Source organism: Aspergillus ibericus (genome assembly GCF_003184845.1).
Source record: "Aspergillus ibericus CBS 121593 unplaced genomic scaffold BO80scaffold_42, whole genome shotgun sequence".
In the NCBI taxonomy this organism is placed as follows: domain Eukaryota; kingdom Fungi; phylum Ascomycota; class Eurotiomycetes; order Eurotiales; family Aspergillaceae; genus Aspergillus; species Aspergillus ibericus.
In genome coordinates, this window is record NW_020292140.1 from 209,598 (window position 1) to 227,828 (window position 18,231).

Sequence of the window (18,231 nt, forward strand, 5' to 3'; positions counted from 1 at the left end):
ACGATGTCCCTCGAGATCTAGAATAAAGAGATAGTATAAATATGTCCCCCGACCTCCCTCCCCCGACGGAAGAATATTAATCAGCCCCTGGATCGACGAGCCCGATCTGGGGAGCGGGGCGAACAGCTGATTGGACGTATCAACGGGCGCGCATAGTCAGCGAGCTCCGCTACCTTTAACTAGTTAATAGACATGCGCTAGTGGGCCGTTGGGTAGAGGCGGACCTCGGTTATGTCTTTGCTACCTATGATGCTGTCAGAGGGCTGGATGAAGGGTTGTGTAACCTCGGGCATCCGGGAGAGCGCGGCTTCTTTCTGTTATGTATCTACTAGGTAATGGTGGTGGTGGTGGTGGTGGTGGTGGTGGGAGTGATGGTTGTACTGTACAGACACATGTACTCCGTAGTCCCAGTGGAAATTGCCGGGGGTGGGGCCCCGTACGGTTCGGTAACGCCCCGCTATATGACGTTTCTACATAACACAGTGTTGACTGTTGAGAGGAAGATGAGATGAAGATGCGATGGAGATGAGATGAAAATAAGACGGAATGAGAGGAGATGAAGACGAAGACAAACTAGATGAAATGATTTGAGGCATCAACCCCGCATTCCAGCTGGCGGCATCGTGCAGTAGCCACCGCCAGCTCGATCGCTCGGGCCTTAATTCCTGTGGAGATTCCGAGGATCGCAAAGAACAGAAACAGAAACAGAAACAGAAACAGAGCTGTGATGTTGCTGTCGCTGCTGTCATGCTCGGCGTTGGCTCGGAGCTGGCAGCAGCTGGCAGCAGCTGCCAGTATTAATACATCATCGACGCCGCGGATGCTACGGTGCTACCCTGTAAAATCCTCCAGCATCACAACGGCTGCCTCTGACCAGTCTTTGTCTGCTCCAAACCGGTCTGGCCTCCTACTCTTTCTCGTGGTTTTTCGTCGCCTCCGTGTTTCCCCTCTTTTTCACGGGCATCGCATCCACGGTCAGTGTTATTCCCCTCCCGCCTCGACGTCACGGGTTTGCCTGTTGGGTGCCTGGAACTCACGCGTCCCTTGGCAAGGCACGAATTATATGGTTCTTCTCTCTGCTCCTCGCCATCCTGTTGCTCCATCCGTGTTGCTCCATCCCCGTGTTGCTACTATCCCCGCTTTCTGTCTCCCCCGTCTCATACAACCCATCTCTCGTTCTTGTGAACGCCGGTTAACACTCGTTCTGATCAGATCTGGTGTGAATCTGCTTAGTCGTCAACATGGCGTCCCCTACTGCTGCCAAAGACACTGATCCCGCTGTGAATCTCCTGCACCATCCGTACACGCGTGCTGCGTTGCCCTTCATCAACGGTGGTCTCGCCGGCATGACGGCCACCGTCGTCATCCAGCCCATTGACATGATCAAGGTGCGTCTGCAGCTCGCTGGTGAAGGTGTCCGCACCGGTCCTCGTCCCTCTGCCATTGGCGTGGCCCGCGACATCATCGCCTCCGGGAAGGTCCTCGACTTGTACACCGGTCTGTCCGCCGGACTCCTCCGTCAGGCCGTCTACACCACCGCCCGTCTCGGCTTCTTCGACACCTTCAGCAAGGCCCTGAACAAGCGTGCCGAGGCCGCCCACCGTTCCGTCACCTTTGCCGAACGCGCCGGCGCCGGGCTCACTGCCGGTGGCATCGCCGCCATGATTGGCAATCCGGCTGATCTGGCGCTCGTGCGGATGCAGTCCGACGGTCTCAAGCCGGTCCAGGCCCGTGCCAATTACCGTTCCGTGCTCGACGCCCTGTTCCGTATCTCCAAGCACGAGGGCATCGCGGCTCTGTGGGCGGGTGCCTTCCCCACCGTCATCCGGGCCATGGCGCTCAACGTCGGCCAGTTGACCTTCTTCGCCGAGTCCAAGGCTCAGCTCAAAGCGCATACCAGTCTGTCGGCCCAGAACCAGACCTTTGCCGCCTCGGCCATTGCGGGCTTCTTTGCCAGTTTCCTCTCCTTGCCGTTTGACTTTGTCAAGACTCGGCTGCAGAAGCAGCAGAAGGATCCCAAGACGGGTCGGCTCCCTTACAAAGGCGTGTTGGATTGCGCGCGCAAGGTCGTCCAGGAGGAGGGCTGGTTGCGGTTCTATCGCGGTTTCGGCACTTATTATGTGCGGATCGCTCCCCATGCGTTAGTGCCCCACTGTTTTTGACTAGTGCGATGCTAAGCTAACGGCCCACAGGATGGTGACGCTTATCGTGGCCGACTACCTCAACTTGATTACCAAGTAGATGTTCAGCATCAACAAATACGAATGTGGCAGTGCTTATCTGTCTACGAATACGACAATGACACCAGCAGCGTTGTTGATCACGCTTTTCCTACTCATCGGCTGCATCGATCGATGCTGTCGCACTGCCGGACCAGATGCGTTAATACCCTGATTGAATGGAGCCTGGTGTTATGTTCTGCTTCTTGTATTTATTATACCCGGTGCTTTAGTGCGGGTGAGCGATAATAATCATTCAAATAGCATGTGCTGTGCCCGTGCCCGTAGCAATAGTTCAGTCGGACATTTCTGCATCGGTGCTGGTTGAGGTTGCCTCGTCTGCAACTTCATCACTCATTTCCGCATCTTCTGCTCCGGATTCATCTTCCCCATCCATCTCTTCATCATCTTCCTCCTGATCGTCTTCCATTTCTGCGTCCTCTGTTTCTCCATCGCCAGATCCGTCTTGCTCTTCTCCCTCTGCTGCATCAACATCAACAACCTCCACATCCCCCACAGCCACCGACATCGCCCTCTCCCGCTTAATCCTCGCCACCGACATCCCCCGCTCCCTCTTGACCCGAATCCTCTCCTCCCCATCCCCCTCCCCATCCCCCTCCTCATCCCCCTCTTCATCCCCACTCCCCAACTCAATCTCCCTCCCCCTCTTCCTCTTCCCCCTCCCCCCCTCCCCTTCCTCCTCCCCACTCCCCTCCTCTTCTTCGCGTTGCACAGCAAGCATCCTCTTCACCCTCCTCGCCAAAACCGGATCACTCCTCAAATCCCCCTCCGTCAACACAACCTCGCAAACCGGACACTTGGCACTGCGGACTCTTCGCACCCTTCCCCCTGCTGCTGCAGCTCTCGGATCCGGAACGGTGGATTTACTCCGCGCTATCATGTCTGTGATCGCGGCGCGCTCGAAACTGTGGGGGCATTTGGTGCTGCTCACGGGATCGGTGAAGGGGAGGAGGGTTAATGGGCATCTGAGGGATAGGCGCTCGGTTTGGATGGCGATTTCGTCGTCGGAGGATCCTTCTGCTGAGGTGGTGGTTGTGGGGGGGTTAGAGTGGTGGGAGCGGTTGGAGGGGTGGTTTGAGATGGCAGTGGGAGCTCGGGATGGTCTGGCTGAGCTGGCGGCAGTGGTGGTGGTAGTGGTGGTGGGTTGTTCGAGATGAGCAAACCAGGTCGATGGATGCGGGGGCGGGGGGATATCTTCGCCGGTGTGTTTGGATTCGTGGATGATGCGGTAGAAGCCGATGTAGGCGTTGTTGGTGGAGTATCTGATCCGTTAGTTACCCCCCTTCTGACAAAAAAAAAAAAAAACACATAGAACAAAGCCAGATAAAGAATAAGAAAGGAAAGGGAGATACCGTTCCGTAAGCGACAACCCATTCCATTCCCCCTCCTTCTCATCCACCCCGGTCTCAAACTGCACCAGTAGCGGATCCCTCCCTTCTTCATTCTCTTCCTCCTCATCCCCATCTTCATCCCCCTCCTGAGCATGAGCAGCAGCAGCAGCAGCAACCCCCGCCCTCGTCCGCCGAGAATTCCTCCGTCTTTGTAACAACCCCACGACCCCCCGCTCTAACCCTCCCAACACCATCCCCAGATTCTCAAACCGTACTTCGGCGTCGATACTCCCGCGCATGGATTCCTCGAGCTGTGCCGTCGTCTTCGACACTGCGTTTTCGAATGCGGATAGACTATTCCTGTTCCCATCTCCACCTTCCCCCTCATTCTCATTCTCATCCCCATCCCCATCCCCCTCATCCTGATTCTGATTCTGATTCTGATCCCCATCAACATCCCCACCCTCACCCCGATTCCCCTCAGAAACATTCATATATTTCCTCCTCCTCCTCTCCACTCCCCTCCTCTCCCTCTCCCTCGCATCCGTCAACCGCTCATTAATCTCCCCCGCCGCATCGGTTAACTTCTCCTGCGCGTGCTGGAGATGCGTCTTGAGGGATGAGGCCGTGTGGGTGGTTTGGAGTGCTACCAGAGCCGGGTGTGTGTTTTGTTGCGTGAGGAGGTGCGGGAGGGTGCTGGTGGTGGTGGTGGAGGGGTGGGTGTGGGTTGGGGTTGGGGTTGCGGTTGCGGTTGAGGGGGGGCGGCGGGGCATTTTCTCTTATTGTATTGGGGGGGTTTGATGGGGATGTTAGGTGTTGGATAGATGTAGGATGTGAGACGTAGAGTGTGAAGAAGAGAAAGAGGTGGAGGGACTGAAGCAGAGGCAGATATCTCTTTGTTCAATTTGATGAGATAAAGAATAACGAGACGCGACGCGATGCATGCGCTAGGCTGGTTTGGGGTTGGTGGAGCGTGTTATCTTATCGATAGGGTTGCCAAGATATTATCTACGGTGATGGATCGGGTGATGATGGCTGTATTATTGCTATCCTGTCTTCCACGAATTCTGTTCGATGTACTACTTTTAGTAGTATCTGCTATTCTGATATTCCTAATCCTGCCATACTGGTATCTGCCACGGTATCTCGTTTACACCTTGTAGAAACAAAACGCATGGTAGAAACCTATCTCGTTAGCACAATCCATTCAGCAGCCCACCATCCAAGAAGAAAAACTTACTAACTGCCTCCTGCTCCTCCGGCGTCATCGCCAACTCCCCTGTATGACGATCCCGCACGCCCATCCGCTCGCTCAACGGTCCCAGCTCCGCGTCGTCTTTCTCGTCCCGCCACACCTCCAAGAATGGCTTGCGGTACTGTAGCTCCAAATTGTACTCCTCCGTCAATCTGCTCCATTAGTACATTATCGGGATCAGGGCGGCTGCAGGTACTCACGCGCGAAACGCCTCCCACGGCACCACATACTCCGGAACCTCTCCCACCGCTTCCTCCATAAAGTAGCTGTACTTCCAGCCAAACGGCGGCCGAAACACTCCATCTTCAGGTGTCTCGCCTGGAAACTGTACCCGGTAGATGGAATTCCCCCATTCCACCTTGCCTTCCTCTTCCACTTCACCATCCTCGGGCTCCGCCTCCTTCTGCGTCTTCTCGCGGTCCTTGCGTTTGGCATTGGCCTCGGCCACCTTGGCACTGATCACATCCGAGTTCGGACACACGCCCAAGAACCGGCCACCCTTCCGTAAACACCCAGCTACATTGCGCAGCATCTGTCGGGCCTTCTCCTCGCTCTCAAAAGCGTAGTGAATCGCGAACATAGACGCCACCACATCGAACCCACCACCGCCCCATCGCGAGCTCATCACTGACCCTCCCGGCCCAGCATTGGAATCAATCCCCACCTGCTGAACAATATCCACATCCCCCAACCACTCCCCAAAGCAGTCCTTCGACCGAAACTCCCCATGAAACAGCGGAGGTCCCCGACGGCCACGGGGCCCCCGACCCGTCCGCATCCCCATATACCGCTCGCGCGCCTGATTGACCGACACCTCCGCCGGATCCAATCCCACGTAGAGATCCACCGGCTGCGGCGCCAGCTGCCACTTGCCCAGATCCCCTCCCTTGCCACATCCCAGATCAATCACCAAGAGCCGCTTCTCCTCCACCGGCGGAGGCCCCGTCCCATCCGCCCAGTCCTTCGTACCAATCGACCGCGCCACAAACTCCTCATCCGGCGAAAACTTCTGGATCAACGTACTCTTCACCCAGTTATTGAAACTGCGCAGACCCTTAATCTTACTCTCCGTCTTGCGCCACTCCCGACCACGCTGCGGGACGGCGTTATAATGCTGGCGAACAATATCCGTCATGCCCCGACTCTGCGAGTTCCGAATCGCATCTTCTTCCTGTGCGCGTTCTCGCTCCTCCTGTCTCCGTCGCAGCGTCTCCCGATCCACCAGACCCCGTCGAGCACCACCACCCGGTCGCTTGCGCTGACGGGTTTCCGGCGTGGGCGACCGGGGCGGCAGATCCGGGGAGGGAGATCGGGGCGGCGGTGCGGGTCGACTAGAGACTTCATCGCCGTCTCGTCGTGAGTATGCAGACGGGGGAGCTTGCCCGCGTTTCCGGAGTTTCTGGTGTCGTTCTTCGAGACGCTTGCGCTTCGAGACGGGTCGATCGGTTGTGTAGGTGGCTTCGGCGGGCTCGTCGTCCAGCTTGCGTTTGTGGTCGGTCGCGTGGTCGTACGCGTAGTCGCCTTCTGCGGATTCGGCGTGAGCGGACCCAGAGCGGTAGTAGTCACCCATCGTGCTCGATACAGATGCAGATGTCTTATGTTGATGTGCGGGTTGAGATGGCGATGCTGGTGTCGGAATCGGAGACTGAATCAAGGACGGCTCGGCGAGGGATAGGGTGGTTGCAGGATGAGGAGAATTTAACGTCGCGATAGAATCATCCAGCTACCCGATCAATTCGACGTCAGTGAGGGTTGGATTGGATTCTGATGGGGATGAATGAACAGAGATTTCGCCGAGACCAACGCGCAGAAGTAATACTGCCGGGATGGATCACCGCCTAGCGCCACGGCAAAGGAAGCTATTCTCTTCGTCTCCACTCGTCTCCAGTCGCAACCAACGCTGGAACCACTTAAACTAGCCGGAGGCTGAGACTTACCTGTGATGTCCCCAAAGTCAACACCGGTGGATCACTTCGATCCATCGGCTGCTGCTGCTGCTGCTCCTCCCATCGGTCCCGCGCGGGGTCGTACATACTGATGCTGCCTCGTTTGCCAGCGCGCGGCGGCGGCTGCTGCTGCTGCTGCTGCTGCTCGGCCATGATGGGTGTAGGGAATGACCTCCATGACAGGGATGCGATGCAGATAAAGGCCGCAGAACTCATTCAAGGCGTTGATCGGTATTGGTTGATTCCTTGGTTGGACTCGGCATTAACCGTGTTTCCCCTGGCCGCATCCGGACATACTGACACTACGGAGTACTCCGTACAGGACGCAGGTTTACTGATAAGCGCATGGTGTTACAGTTTGCATTACCCCTCTATCTCTGCGTAAAGATCAGATGATACGGTGGAATGTGAGTCGTGAAACAGTCTTGTGCCCCTGTCCCTCCTAGTGTGTCTAGGGATTCCTTTCCTTCTCCTGGTGGGAACTCGATCTCGAAATGCTTCACCAGCGCGTATACCAACAGTCGCATCTCCATCATGGCAAAGGGCCGCCCTGCACAGGAATATGTACCCGTCGAGAAGGGGTTTAGTGCTTCTTTCCGAATCACCAGCTCGGGTTCGCTGGACCATCTCTCCGGGATGAAGTCGTCGGGAGAGTGAAAGTTACGCGGATCTGGAAGGTTAGCTTGGTCTTTCAGTGGGTGTAAGATCTCACCTCGTTGGATCGTATAGGTTGGCACCGACACCAGTGTATGTGGAGGGATGTAGACCCCCGCGGTTCGGAGGCCTTCTGGTCCGGTCTCTCGCTGCAATCCGCTCATGACAGCAGGATACAGACGCAGGGCCTCGTTGATACAGCCCTCCAGATAGGGCTTCCCGACCAATGCAGCATGGGATACATCCTCACCCGCTGGGACAGCCGAGTCCATCTCCTCGCGCAACCGCCGTAGTTTGTCCGGATATTGCGCCAGGAGATAAATCAAAGCGTTGAGGGTGCTGGCGGTGGTATCGCTGCCGGCGGCCACGGCGAGCTCTGTATCCCGCACCAGGTCTCCATCTGTCCCTGTCGGAGTATGCTCGCTACCAGCTATTGAATCCTCAATCAGATAGCTGAACAAATCCCGACGATCAAGTTCACCCTACCACAGTCAGCCAACGAACACCTCCCTTGGGGATAAACATACACTTCTCCTCTTCCTCTCCTCCACCTCCTGCGCACACCACTCCAACCATTTCTCCGTCGTATACCTCACCCCCACCATATTCCTCAGGAATATAACCGCCCAAGACGCACACACCAATAGACTCGCCCCGCGACCAATCCTCCTCATCATCCTCAACATTTTCGGCGGCGAGCCCTGCAACATATTAAACGACTTGCTGAACGCCAGAGTCCCCATCGAATCCCACGCAAACCCATCAATCAATTCTGTGGCTTCCTGTTTTTGTGCCCCTCTCGACGCGATCAGCGTAGCCAAATCCCTACAATGTTCCAGAATAAACGGCTCGTAGCCTGCCAGCGCTATCCCAACATTAGTCCAGTTTCCCCAATAACATAACATATAAGATATAAGAACAAAACCTTTGCTACTAAACCCCCGGTCCCACAACCGTCTCCGTCTCGAATGATACCCCTTATCCCTCACCATCTGCAACGACCGATGCGGATACATCAGATCATAAAACGGGCCTTTCACGCACGTCGTCCCCACCCCATATACATCCCTGATGGCACCCGGATCGTTAATTGATATTTCTCGTGGCTCTACATGCATATCCCAATTAGCAATCCCCAAACCCAAACCCAGCATCAGAAAAAGAGGGAAAGAAGGGGGAGGGGAAGGGAAATACTAATCCTAACCACATCCCCCCAAACACCATGCAACTGTCTCACCCGCACATGCCACTTGGCATCCACGACCGCGGGCTTGGATGCCCAGAGGGCGCTGATCCGTGCGGCTTTGGGACCGGGGAATCCGTTTAAAGGGTGGAAGAAGTAGCGGTAGGTTGCGATGGATAGGAGGAGGGAGGTGTGGTGGCTGAGGATTGCGAGGGTGGTGGTTTGGGAGAGGTCGTGGTAGCCGAGGAGATAGAGGGAGATGGTGCAGAGGATGGGGGTGAGGATGAATGTGTGGAAGATGAGGACGGCGTGTTTTTCAATGTCGGCGTGGATGAAGATTGTTAGATGGGTGGTGATGCCGAGGGTGATGGGGAGGAGGTGGGAAATTGGGAGGAGGGGGCACATGATGGGTTGGGTTGGAATGGTAGGGGGATGGGGATGAGGATAAGTTACGGATGGAGTTATATTGATTATTGAAGTAGGGGATTGGGTTTGTCTCTGAGGGAGAGGGGCCGTGGATAGGAGAGGTATCGTGTTTGGGCCGAGCATGGGTGGTAGTAGGAGGGACGCAAATTGGAGTGTGTGGTCAACCATAGGATGGGATACTCCCGGATAGTACTATATGTCATGCAGACAAGCACAGTGCCTGACCTGTAGCAGCCTTCGTAAGAAGGAGACAGGAAATTTGTTATGATGCAGCATAGCGTATCGGTTACACACATCCACTCAAGCAAACATCTACAGAGTACAGTCGATTGGTCCAGATGCAATGATGAGTACGGCTGCAGATAATTTCCGCCAAGTTGCTCCGAATCTCATCAGTCGACGGAGTAGTAATACTCCTCTGGTCAATGTCGTGTAACACACTGCAGTGCCCGTTCGGACTATGTCTATGCCTTTATTTGAGCCGATATAGGGCTGATAGCCACCGCCTCGTTCACTTCCCTGCTCATCTGAAGGTAGACTCAGACAGGTCAGTAATGTAATCGTAAGGTATAAGTTTACATATATTTATTTGATCTAACCTTGTATGCGTTTTGGCACAACAACCATACCCAGAAGTGACACTCCTATACCAACGAAGCACGCAGCTATGCCTGCTGACTCTTCAAATTCATCTTCTCGTTCCGCCCCCAGATCGCCAACCAGTCCTGGACCGAGGCACTCGCAGACTTGAGTTCTGTAAAGCAAGCGTTGCGCACCCGCTCGCTCTGAATCACGGCGAGTGCCTTGCGGATGTTGCGTGGGGAGCTGGTCTCTAACGCACTGGCTACCCAGTGTCCTTCGGGGGCTTCTAGCGCGAGGATAATCGGATAGGAGAGTTCCTGGTTGCGTAAATCTTCGGCAAGCGCGCCTTTGGCTTTGGCGTATTCGGACGAGTAGACATTCTTGCAGTCATTCTGGAGTTGGGAGCACCATCTATTTAGGTCAGCTTTTGTAACTTCAAAGAGAGTGGAAAATAAGATTAGGGGCAATACGCAAGAGTCGTCATCGTCTCATCCATCGACTTGTTCTCCATCACCAACTGTCCCAGCAGCCGGAAGAGAGCTCCCGTTTTCAACGACGCCATCTTGCAATAGGCTGCAACGCGCTCCTCTGGATTCGTGGACAGACTGCTCAGTCCGTCTCGTCGCCAGATCAGGGACAGATCTTGACCCTCGAGGATCTCTTCCAGATTCTGCAGTAGGAATGGAGCCAGTTTCGGGAACCGCTGAACTGTTTCGTTGAGAATCTGCGTTACTCGATAGTAGGCGCGGTTTGCCGTCTCCGAAGGACCGTATATCCTATGAGCTGCTGGCTTCCCCTTCCGGAAGTCGCTGTTGTCGGTGATCTGACTCTGTTAGACTAGTTCTTGGTAGCTGGGACAAGCATACATCATCGACCAGCATCAAACACAGATGGATCGCATCCATGATTTCCAAGACCATCTTATACTTGGCTGGGTCCGCATCCTTCAGCCTCGAGGAGAGCTTCTGCACGAAAGGCTCCCAGTGATACTTGCCATAGATTTGGCGGATGTAGGCGTATGGACATTCAAACGACGTCACGGTTTCTGGCTTCTTCTTGCCTATCAAAAAAGCCTTCTTGGATGTCGGCCACAGAGGGGCCATCCGATCAAGGACATAGTATACGAGCGGCACGATGCCTATGGTTGCCACCAAGGGAAGAGACATGGAGGCAACGTCTGAGAGCGCCGTCATGGTTCATCTGTTTGTGAGACGAGGACGCAAGGACAACGATAATTAACGGAGGACGGTGAGAGTATCCGATAGAATACGATGGGACGCTCTATATATGTATGTCATGGCACGGTGGCCCAGCAGAAATAGCTCAGGACTTATCTCCTGGGGATGCTGTAGCTTTGGAAAGTTACACTGGTCCTTCAGTGCGCTCGAGCCTGCGAGCAATGCCATTTACTGACTGTTCAAGTGCAAGCGGTGGTCAGGTATGGTGGCATGCGTCTAGCAGCACAGCAGAGGTAATACGCCTCGAGAAATCCCCTGACTGCCTTGCAGGTCGCTGGACATGAAAGGTACACTGGTGACACAATTATTGATGGCTATGATGGTCCTACCTGGATGAGAAACAGACCGTGACAGGCAAATATTGTTCATTGCACAAGCGTGGCATAGACGCTTTCACTGACACCATTGTGAGAAGCCGACGAACAGCCACAAGTCCTATATAAGCAGCGTCAGCCGACAGGAGGAACATCTCTCAGGTATCTTTCCTACCACTCATCCAAACTAGTCCCTCCTCTCCCGCCTCCAATGGATGGATTCGATCATTCCACTGCTCCCCCGGAGTATCACGAGTTGAAATGGCTCGTCAACATTTTCGTCATCGGAATGGCCGTCAGCTGGGGCGCCCATTATGTGGAAATGGCGTACACCTCTGCCAGAGACAAAACATACTGCATGACGATCGTGGGCCAATGTATCAACTTTGCCTGGGAGTTTGTGTATTGTGTATTGTATCCTGCGAAAGGATTTGCCGAGCGCATGGCTTTCCTCTTGGGCCTTATTCTTGATCTGGGCGTCATCTACGTGGCGGCCAAGAATGCTCCAAACGAATGGGCTCACTCCCCACTTGTGAGGGACAACATGCTTCTTGTATTCACAGCAATGACGCTTGTGTTGCTGAGTGGGCAGATGGCTCTGGTAGCCCAATTCGGGCCGGCAGCAGCTTACTCATGGGGCGCTATTGCGTGCCAGATGTGCATCAGCGTAGGCAATGTGTTCCAACTGCTGAGTCGAGGAAACACGCGTGGCGCTTCATGGACGTTGTGGTGAGTGACAATTATACCTGTGCGGCCTGCCTTGCTGACCTTCACAGGATCTCAAGGTTCTTTGGATCGACAACAGCCATGGGCTTTGCTCTCGTTCGATACTTCTACTGGCCGGAAGCATTTTCGTGGTTGAACTGTCCAATTATATGGTGGTCTGTGGCCACATTTTTCCTCTCCGAGTTGCTGTATGGGTTCCTATATTTTCTTGTCAAGCGGCGCGAAGAGGAATCCCAGCATATCAAGTATAAGCAGAGATAGATCACTCTTTTAGAGACGGGTCTGCCAGATGGCCACCACTGGCGATTGAGGGCATATACATTGTAACACAGCCACCATGGTACCTGACGAATTGGCGGGAAAAGTTCATATTGTGTCACATTCTTTAGTATCTGTCGTGGTCAACGGAGTATCTGCTCGTACTGCACAGCATCAGTTGGGCCAGGTCAAGATGTCATGTATCTATGGTTAGACGCATTGAGTACACCATTTGGAATCTAGAGCAGTCTCAGATCAATTGTGACGGGATGTCCAGCTACACTTGCCTTTCGTTCCCTGCTTAAAATTGCACATGATGATGGCGTGATGACCAGCCCCTCTGGTAGCACATGAAAAGTCCAGTCAAGTAAATGTGCCACAGAGGCAGACTCAGATTCCAAAGTGAAGGACTGGGCTGGCCCCGCATACTGGCCATGCTGTGAGCCGACCGAAAGTTCCCTGGAGCTGTGATAGCGGAGCAATCTATTCAGCTTTGGAGGCCTACCCTCTTCTGCATCAAATTTGCTTCTCCTATCCATTTTGCCGAGTAAAACTTCAATCCTTCAAGATAACCTATCCCTAACTCAAAGTGGTAAGATGGCCAACTCTCAACAACCCCCCTTCCGTGTCCTTATCGTCGGCGGCTCTGTCGCAGGCCTTACCCTCGCGCACTGTCTGGAGCGGGCAAACATCGAATACCTGGTCCTGGAAAAAGGGAACGATATTGCCCCGCAGGTCGGTGCTTCAATAGGTATTATGCCGAATGGTGGACGGATCCTTGAGCAACTGGGTCTGTTCGATGATATCGAACGAGTGATTGAACCTTTGTATCAGGCGAATATCATTTATCCGGATGGGTACAGCTTTAGTAATGTCTATCCAAAGGTTGTGGGGGATAGGTATGCTCTTTTCCCTTGTTTATTATATTGATAATCCAGGAAAGGCGCTAAGGATCTAGGTTCGGATATCCGATTGCGTTTCTCGATCGACAACGCTTCCTGCAGATTGTGTATGAGAGGCTTCGCGCGAAGCAGAATGTTCTAACGGGGAAAAGGGTGGTTGGGGTGCGACCGTTGGACCATGGTGTTGCTGTTGTTACGACTGATGGGTCGGTGTATGAGGGTGATCTCGTGGTTGGTGCTGATGGGGTGCATAGTCGAGTGAGAAGTGAGATGTGGAGAATGGCGGAGAGGCAGTCCGGGGCTCTCAGAAAGTGTGAGAAGACCTGTATGTCTCTGGCTCCTAATTGAGAGTTAAGAGAAAGCTAATGAGCCAGGCATGACGGTTGAATATGCCTGCGTATTTGGAATCTCCTCGGCCATCCCAGGTCTTGAGATAAGCGAGCAGATCAACGGGATATTCGACCACTTGTCCGTGCTGACGATCCATGGCAGACATGGTCGGATATTCTGGTTTGTGATCCAAAAGCTGGACAAGAAGTATGTCTATCCCGATGTCCCACGATTCTCAGACAAGGACGCCGAACGGCTTCTCTATCGACTCAAGCATGTGCGGTTCTGGAAGGATATCTGCGTGGGCGATCTGTGGAAGAATCGAGAGGTGTTCTCGATGACGGCTCTGGAGGAGGGCTTCTTCGAGACGTGGCATTATGAGCGGATGGTTTTGGCGGGTGATAGTGTTCACAAGGTATGTTCGGTGGAAAATCTAGACTTGAGCTGACGCGTGCAGATGACACCCAACTTTGGCCAGGGTGCCAATTGCGCTTTTGAGGATGCTGCCACACTCTCGTCCCTTCTTCACGATCTCGTCAACGTACGCGGCGTCTGCAAGCCATCGAACGCCCAGATTGAACATCTCCTGCAGCAGTACCGGCAGACTCGATATGCCCGCATGGTAGGCATGTGTCGCACCGCGGCCTCGGTCTCCCGCGTTCAGGCCCGAGATGGCTTCCTCAACACCGTCTTTGGGCGCTACTGGGCTCCGTATGCGGGCAACTTGCCAGCTGACATGGCATCCAAGGTCATTGCGGATGCGGAGGTGGTTTCGTTTCTGCCTTTGCCGGAGCGCACGGGACCGGGCTGGAAAAAGTACCGGCGGAAGAGGACGACTGGGGGACACGTCGGATGGGCCGTTCTCTTCTTCGCCTTATTTGTGTTGGGGTGGTGTTGCATTGGGCTTCCACAGATCAATTTTATGTTTGCTAGATGGTGAATCATCTCTGGGTTCATTCTGGCTGAGAATGAATTCAATTGAAGCTGTTTAATCGACGCCGATACACAGGCTTGCTGAAAATAAAGAATATATGGACATGATGAGTTATCTATGAAGAATGCCTAACGCCACGCTGCCGGAAATTAACCCAAATAGAGGACAGTATCGGATGCAGAAATGCAGGGTATCACTTGGCGGTCGGCTTCTTTCGAGGTGAATTGACATTCAAAACCTGTCTCATCCGGCGTAGCTTGGCCCACCATTCTCGATCACTAGCCTTTTTGGCCTCTGGGTTGGTATCGTCTACCACCGGCTCATCCGTGGATGGCACCTCCGAGACAGATCGACTGACCGAAGTCGTCGATCGAATCAGTCGACGATGACGCACATCGAGCGCCTGGCCTAGTAGCTCCCATCCACAACGCAGACCTTCTGATTTCTCAGATGCCCGGCCTGTGCCGCTTTGAGCCTTTCCGTTCACCCAAGGACAGTATTCCATGTGTTCGTTGATCACGTCCAGCGAGTCGTACAGAGCGGCATCCCCGTTGCTCTTTGGCTTGTACATCCACAGACCCAGACGTCGGAAGCACACACTGCAGCCAGCCAGACCGGCCGTTCCATCTGGGACACAATCCCAGCCGAAAAAGGCCAGCATGAAAGCGTTTTTGGAAATGGATGGCTCAGGCGCAGTTTTCTGTGTGCTATCCGTATTTTCATCAACACCCTCTGGAGTGGGCGTCTCAACGCTTTCCGTTCGCGGTTCCTCTTCGGACCCTTTGAATTCCGCTGGAAAGATTCCGACAAGTGTCTCTAGGTCGAACGACTCGGGCGCTTGAATGACTTCTTGTGCCGGCAATTGATCGGCCATCTTGACGAGATTCGCGTAGCGCTTTTGCAGGCCAGAAATCGCCACTTCGGGATTGGCCAGGGGTAACCGATGGATGGTAGCTTTACCGTCAGCTCGCAGAATGGACCCAAGAACAATAACATACCATCACAGCCCTTGTTCCTCCACGGGCACGTCTCTCCATGTCCCTTGATCATTAATCCTGCGTATTCATCCACGAGTTTGGCCCCTGATTAATTAGTATCGCGAAATGAATACAGGCCAGCTGCACTCACGAACTTCCTTCCGCTCCTGCACCTTCTCGCCATCGTATCCATCCAATTCATCCAGCTCGTCCGGGAGCTTGACAACGACCGAGCCACCGCAGCTTCCAACACACGTTACTCGGGCCACATCCGTACATATCCAGCCGCGCTTCGCCCATTCCACCTCACTGATCGCAGACGGTTTCGGTGCCCATCGGTCGACGCGACGGAAGGTTTCCAATCGCTCCAGAAAGCGCTCGCGATCCCACGGAACGAAGCTTGGTCGCGAAGTCGACGATACGGATGAGTCTCGAGAGCTGGGACGTGCGACCTTGAGTAGGGAGCTCCGGACACTCGAGAAGTTGTTTGTGTCCAGTCGGGCTTTCTTGTTCGATGGGTCTCGTGCTGATGATGCTTCGGGGGAGGCTGATCTGGAGTCGGGGGTTGAGGATTTGGTCAGGGATTCGAGGACTCGGTGAAATTTGCGCTTTTTCGTCTCGACTGCGTAGGACATTTTCGGTATGGGGTGTTGGACTGTGAGTAGTTGACTGCTTCGGAGCTGAGTCTGGAGCTTGGAGGTCGGAGCTGGGCGCTAGTCCGTAAATGGTAGCTACATGTGCCTGAGGCATGACTATAGGTCTATCCAATATGCCACACTACTCAGTTACCACTGATAACTTATAGATCCAGGCATGACTGGGTCATTGGCTTCTCAGTGTTAGGTTTTGCTCTAGGTGCTCGGTGTAGTCTTTCAGGTGAACCCTGATCCACGTTCTGCGCTAGGCACACTGGAATAATCAGCCGCAGTTGCAACTCAGTATTTGCCAGGATTCAGTTTGCTCCACTGCAGCCTCTACCAAATCAGATGGGTATGATTATACGCTGATTGTGAAACCATTCAAATGTTGTGCATGTCACTCTTCCATTCAGGTAGGTTGTGATAAACCTTCGGTCTAATGCCTATATTTTGTGGTCATCTACTCGATCATTGCCGAGACGAAGACTCTCTTCCTTGGTCCTAATTCTCCTTTTCTCTGTTATTGTCACAGTGGTAGTACGTCACTCGGTAGCTCTAAAGAAATTCACTTGTAAGAACTTGCATCTAGAGGGTCATATTTGGATCTTGCTCTCTGCAACCTCCCTGTTGCCAAGAAGTATGGTCGTTCCTATTGGGGCGATAGGAAGAGATACTGGGATATGGGCAACGAGGTGAGTTATCTGAGACGATTATAGGAGCATGTATCTTCGAAGGATCTATACCAGGGATAATGTGACACACATAGGCTGACTATAGGTGGGTGCAGACTGGGAGTCACTCGAGCCACCGGCAGCCACGATTCGTCAGCCATAGCCCTAATCCCATCTTAGCTAAACCCAAACCCAGGGACTATAAAAGCGAAGTTCTTCTCCCTCAAATGCAATCCCCCCAGAAATCCCCTGTTCTCACTGCTCAGACACTTGTTCAAGCACCTGTTCATCCATCGCCATCTTCAACTACTACTCACCGCTGCCGTGATCCTTCTGCCCCGCACAATGACCTCTCCAACCATCTACCTCATCACCGGCGCCAACAAAGGTATTACACCTCGCCATCACCCAAATCTCCCACTCTCGCCATGATGCATCCTCCCTAACCACCTCAGGAATCGGTCTCGCCCTCACCCAAACCCTCCTCCTCCGCCCCAACACCACCATCATCGCCACCGTCCGCAACCCCGCCACGACCACCCTCCACACCCTTCCGACCTCACCCACCTCGTCTCTCATCGTCCTCACTCTCGACGCCCAATCCCCCACCAACACCACCACCGCCATCCAGACCCTCAAAACCACCTACCAAATCACACACATCGACACCGTAATCGCCAACGCCGGCCACTACGACGACGCCGAGTACCGCATCGACAACGTGCCCCTTTCCACCGTGCAGCTGCACCTGGAAGTGAACACACTCGGTGTGATCCGTCTCTTCCAGAGTACCTATGAGCTGCTGAAGAACAGTAGCAAGCCGATGTTCATCACCGTGAGTAGCTTCTTGGGGAGTATTGCGGGACTCACGGAGGAGCATTTCCCGGGGGGCGCGTATGGGTTGAGTAAGGCGGCGGTGAATTGGGCGACGAGGAAGATGCATGTGGAAAATGAGGGGATGGTTTGTTTTATTGTGCATCCGGGGTGAGTTTATTTTCCCTTTCCTTGGGGGGGATCTGGTATTGATGATGGTGGTGGGGTAGATTTGTCAAGACGGGAATGGGGAATGCGTGTGCGAAGAGTATTGGGTTGGAGGAGGCTTTTACGGAGCCTCAGGAGTGTGCGGATGCTTTGATTAAGCTGGTATGTTTATTCACATTTCCGGTGATACCGTTGTGGAGTGGTGGTGCTAATGAATGGGTAGTTCGATGGCGCCACAAGAGAGACGGTTGGAGGTCGGTTTGTCACTTACAAAGGCCAGGAGGTTCCTTTTTGATGCGAAACGTGCTCATGCCCATCAGCAATATAACTACTGTGCTTTAATGGGTTTTTGATCTAATATATAAGATATTTACATACCAACAGAAAGTCTCTCGTTCTATTCCATCGAAATCTACTCATAGTAAATAAGCATCTCCGGCTTACAGTCTTTCAGCAAATGGGGCATTATACCCGGCACTCAGTCACCAACTACACTAACCAACTACTAAACCCTGCAATAATAGAACTAGATGATAAGCACTAACAGGAGCAGCCCATACCTGCGCAAACCAGCCCTACCTTCCACCTGACATGATTCCCTCTACCCAGCATAACATTATGCCACACCCTCGGCCAGTCCCTGAT

General features: G+C 53.7%; 9 protein-coding genes across 9 annotated transcripts; 4 read left to right on the forward strand and 5 right to left on the reverse strand.

The window, feature by feature from the left end:
* The first annotated feature begins 899 nt into the window (after window positions 1-899).
* Window positions 900-2,451, forward strand: BO80DRAFT_428004 (putative mitochondrial dicarboxylate carrier protein). The gene is made up of 2 exons (XM_025720150.1): window positions 900-2,140; window positions 2,193-2,451. The coding sequence occupies exons 1-2, from the start codon at window positions 1,242-1,244 to the stop codon at window positions 2,239-2,241; spliced, it is 948 nt and encodes a 315-aa protein (XP_025572064.1). The 5' UTR covers window positions 900-1,241; the 3' UTR covers window positions 2,242-2,451.
* BO80DRAFT_414091 (SUMO ligase MMS21) lies at window positions 2,414-4,760 on the reverse strand. Its single transcript, XM_025718084.1, has 4 exons — window positions 4,728-4,760; window positions 4,060-4,347; window positions 3,593-4,011; window positions 2,414-3,502 (listed from the first exon to the last, which is right to left on the reverse strand). Exons 2-4 carry the CDS (start codon window positions 4,342-4,344, stop codon window positions 2,515-2,517), a joined length of 1,692 nt encoding a protein of 563 aa, XP_025572065.1. The 5' UTR covers window positions 4,345-4,347; window positions 4,728-4,760; the 3' UTR covers window positions 2,414-2,514.
* Window positions 4,722-6,925, reverse strand: abd1 (mRNA (guanine-N7)-methyltransferase; the record flags this gene model as incomplete). The annotated part of the gene is made up of 4 exons (XM_025716099.1): window positions 4,722-4,756; window positions 4,812-4,978; window positions 5,027-6,549; window positions 6,743-6,925. The coding sequence occupies 4 exons, from the start codon at window positions 6,923-6,925 to the stop codon at window positions 4,722-4,724; spliced, it is 1,908 nt and encodes a 635-aa protein (XP_025572066.1).
* BO80DRAFT_414093 (cytochrome P450) lies at window positions 6,737-9,014 on the reverse strand (the record flags this gene model as incomplete). The annotated part of the gene is made up of 5 exons (XM_025718085.1): window positions 6,737-7,442; window positions 7,485-7,908; window positions 7,954-8,274; window positions 8,347-8,534; window positions 8,621-9,014. The coding sequence occupies 5 exons, from the start codon at window positions 9,012-9,014 to the stop codon at window positions 7,144-7,146; spliced, it is 1,626 nt and encodes a 541-aa protein (XP_025572067.1). The 3' UTR covers window positions 6,737-7,143.
* Window positions 9,015-9,700: 686 nt separating this feature from the next.
* On the reverse strand, window positions 9,701-10,810 carry BO80DRAFT_448139 (terpenoid synthase; the record flags this gene model as incomplete). The annotated part of the gene is made up of 3 exons (XM_025721648.1): window positions 9,701-10,028; window positions 10,088-10,440; window positions 10,484-10,810. 3 exons carry the CDS (start codon window positions 10,808-10,810, stop codon window positions 9,701-9,703), a joined length of 1,008 nt encoding a protein of 335 aa, XP_025572068.1.
* A 534-nt stretch (window positions 10,811-11,344) lies between these two features.
* On the forward strand, window positions 11,345-12,453 carry pyr4 (meroterpenoid cyclase pyr4). Its single transcript, XM_025714065.1, has 2 exons — window positions 11,345-11,898; window positions 11,946-12,453. Exons 1-2 carry the CDS (start codon window positions 11,381-11,383, stop codon window positions 12,154-12,156), a joined length of 729 nt encoding a protein of 242 aa, XP_025572069.1. The 5' UTR covers window positions 11,345-11,380; the 3' UTR covers window positions 12,157-12,453.
* A 297-nt stretch (window positions 12,454-12,750) lies between these two features.
* Window positions 12,751-14,325, forward strand: BO80DRAFT_363328 (FAD-dependent oxidoreductase; the record flags this gene model as incomplete). The annotated part of the gene is made up of 4 exons (XM_025716094.1): window positions 12,751-13,052; window positions 13,112-13,320; window positions 13,430-13,800; window positions 13,843-14,325. 4 exons carry the CDS (start codon window positions 12,751-12,753, stop codon window positions 14,323-14,325), a joined length of 1,365 nt encoding a protein of 454 aa, XP_025572070.1.
* A 22-nt stretch (window positions 14,326-14,347) lies between these two features.
* BO80DRAFT_428010 (uncharacterized protein) lies at window positions 14,348-15,958 on the reverse strand. Its single transcript, XM_025720151.1, has 3 exons — window positions 15,448-15,958; window positions 15,318-15,401; window positions 14,348-15,273 (listed from the first exon to the last, which is right to left on the reverse strand). Exons 1-3 carry the CDS (start codon window positions 15,929-15,931, stop codon window positions 14,513-14,515), a joined length of 1,329 nt encoding a protein of 442 aa, XP_025572071.1. The 5' UTR covers window positions 15,932-15,958; the 3' UTR covers window positions 14,348-14,512.
* An 899-nt stretch (window positions 15,959-16,857) lies between these two features.
* BO80DRAFT_428011 (SDR family oxidoreductase) lies at window positions 16,858-17,894 on the forward strand. Its single transcript, XM_025720152.1, has 4 exons — window positions 16,858-16,993; window positions 17,061-17,589; window positions 17,649-17,748; window positions 17,810-17,894. The coding sequence occupies exons 1-4, from the start codon at window positions 16,951-16,953 to the stop codon at window positions 17,879-17,881; spliced, it is 744 nt and encodes a 247-aa protein (XP_025572072.1). The 5' UTR covers window positions 16,858-16,950; the 3' UTR covers window positions 17,882-17,894.
* Window positions 17,895-18,231: the final 337 nt, after the last annotated feature.

Bases quoted from the DNA above. Each gene is read 5' to 3' on its own strand.
- BO80DRAFT_428004 (XM_025720150.1), top strand. From the start codon at position 1,242: ATGGCGTCCCCTACTGCTGCCAAAGACACTGATCCCGCTGTGAATCTC. The intron at 2,141-2,192 runs GTTAGTGCCCCA...AACGGCCCACAG, and splicing joins GTGCGGATCGCTCCCCATGC to GATGGTGACGCTTATCGTGG.
- BO80DRAFT_414091 (XM_025718084.1), bottom strand. From the start codon at position 4,344: ATGCCCCGCCGCCCCCCCTCAACCGCAACCGCAACCCCAACCCCAACC. The intron at 4,012-4,059 runs GTTTCTGAGGGG...GATGGGGATCAG, and splicing joins GGAGGAGGAAATATATGAAT to AATCAGAATCAGAATCAGGA. The intron at 3,503-3,592 runs GTATCTCCCTTT...CTAACGGATCAG, and splicing joins GGGTTGTCGCTTACGGAACG to ATACTCCACCAACAACGCCT.
- pyr4 (XM_025714065.1), top strand. From the start codon at position 11,381: ATGGATGGATTCGATCATTCCACTGCTCCCCCGGAGTATCACGAGTTG. The intron at 11,899-11,945 runs GTGAGTGACAAT...TGACCTTCACAG, and splicing joins GGCGCTTCATGGACGTTGTG to GATCTCAAGGTTCTTTGGAT.
- BO80DRAFT_428010 (XM_025720151.1), bottom strand. From the start codon at position 15,931: ATGTCCTACGCAGTCGAGACGAAAAAGCGCAAATTTCACCGAGTCCTC. The intron at 15,402-15,447 runs GTGAGTGCAGCT...CTAATTAATCAG, and splicing joins GCAGGAGCGGAAGGAAGTTC to GGGCCAAACTCGTGGATGAA. The intron at 15,274-15,317 runs GTATGTTATTGT...CTGACGGTAAAG, and splicing joins GAGGAACAAGGGCTGTGATG to CTACCATCCATCGGTTACCC.
- BO80DRAFT_428011 (XM_025720152.1), top strand. From the start codon at position 16,951: ATGACCTCTCCAACCATCTACCTCATCACCGGCGCCAACAAAG. The intron at 17,590-17,648 runs GTGAGTTTATTT...GTGGTGGGGTAG, and splicing joins TGTTTTATTGTGCATCCGGG to ATTTGTCAAGACGGGAATGG. The intron at 17,749-17,809 runs GTATGTTTATTC...ATGAATGGGTAG, and splicing joins CGGATGCTTTGATTAAGCTG to TTCGATGGCGCCACAAGAGA.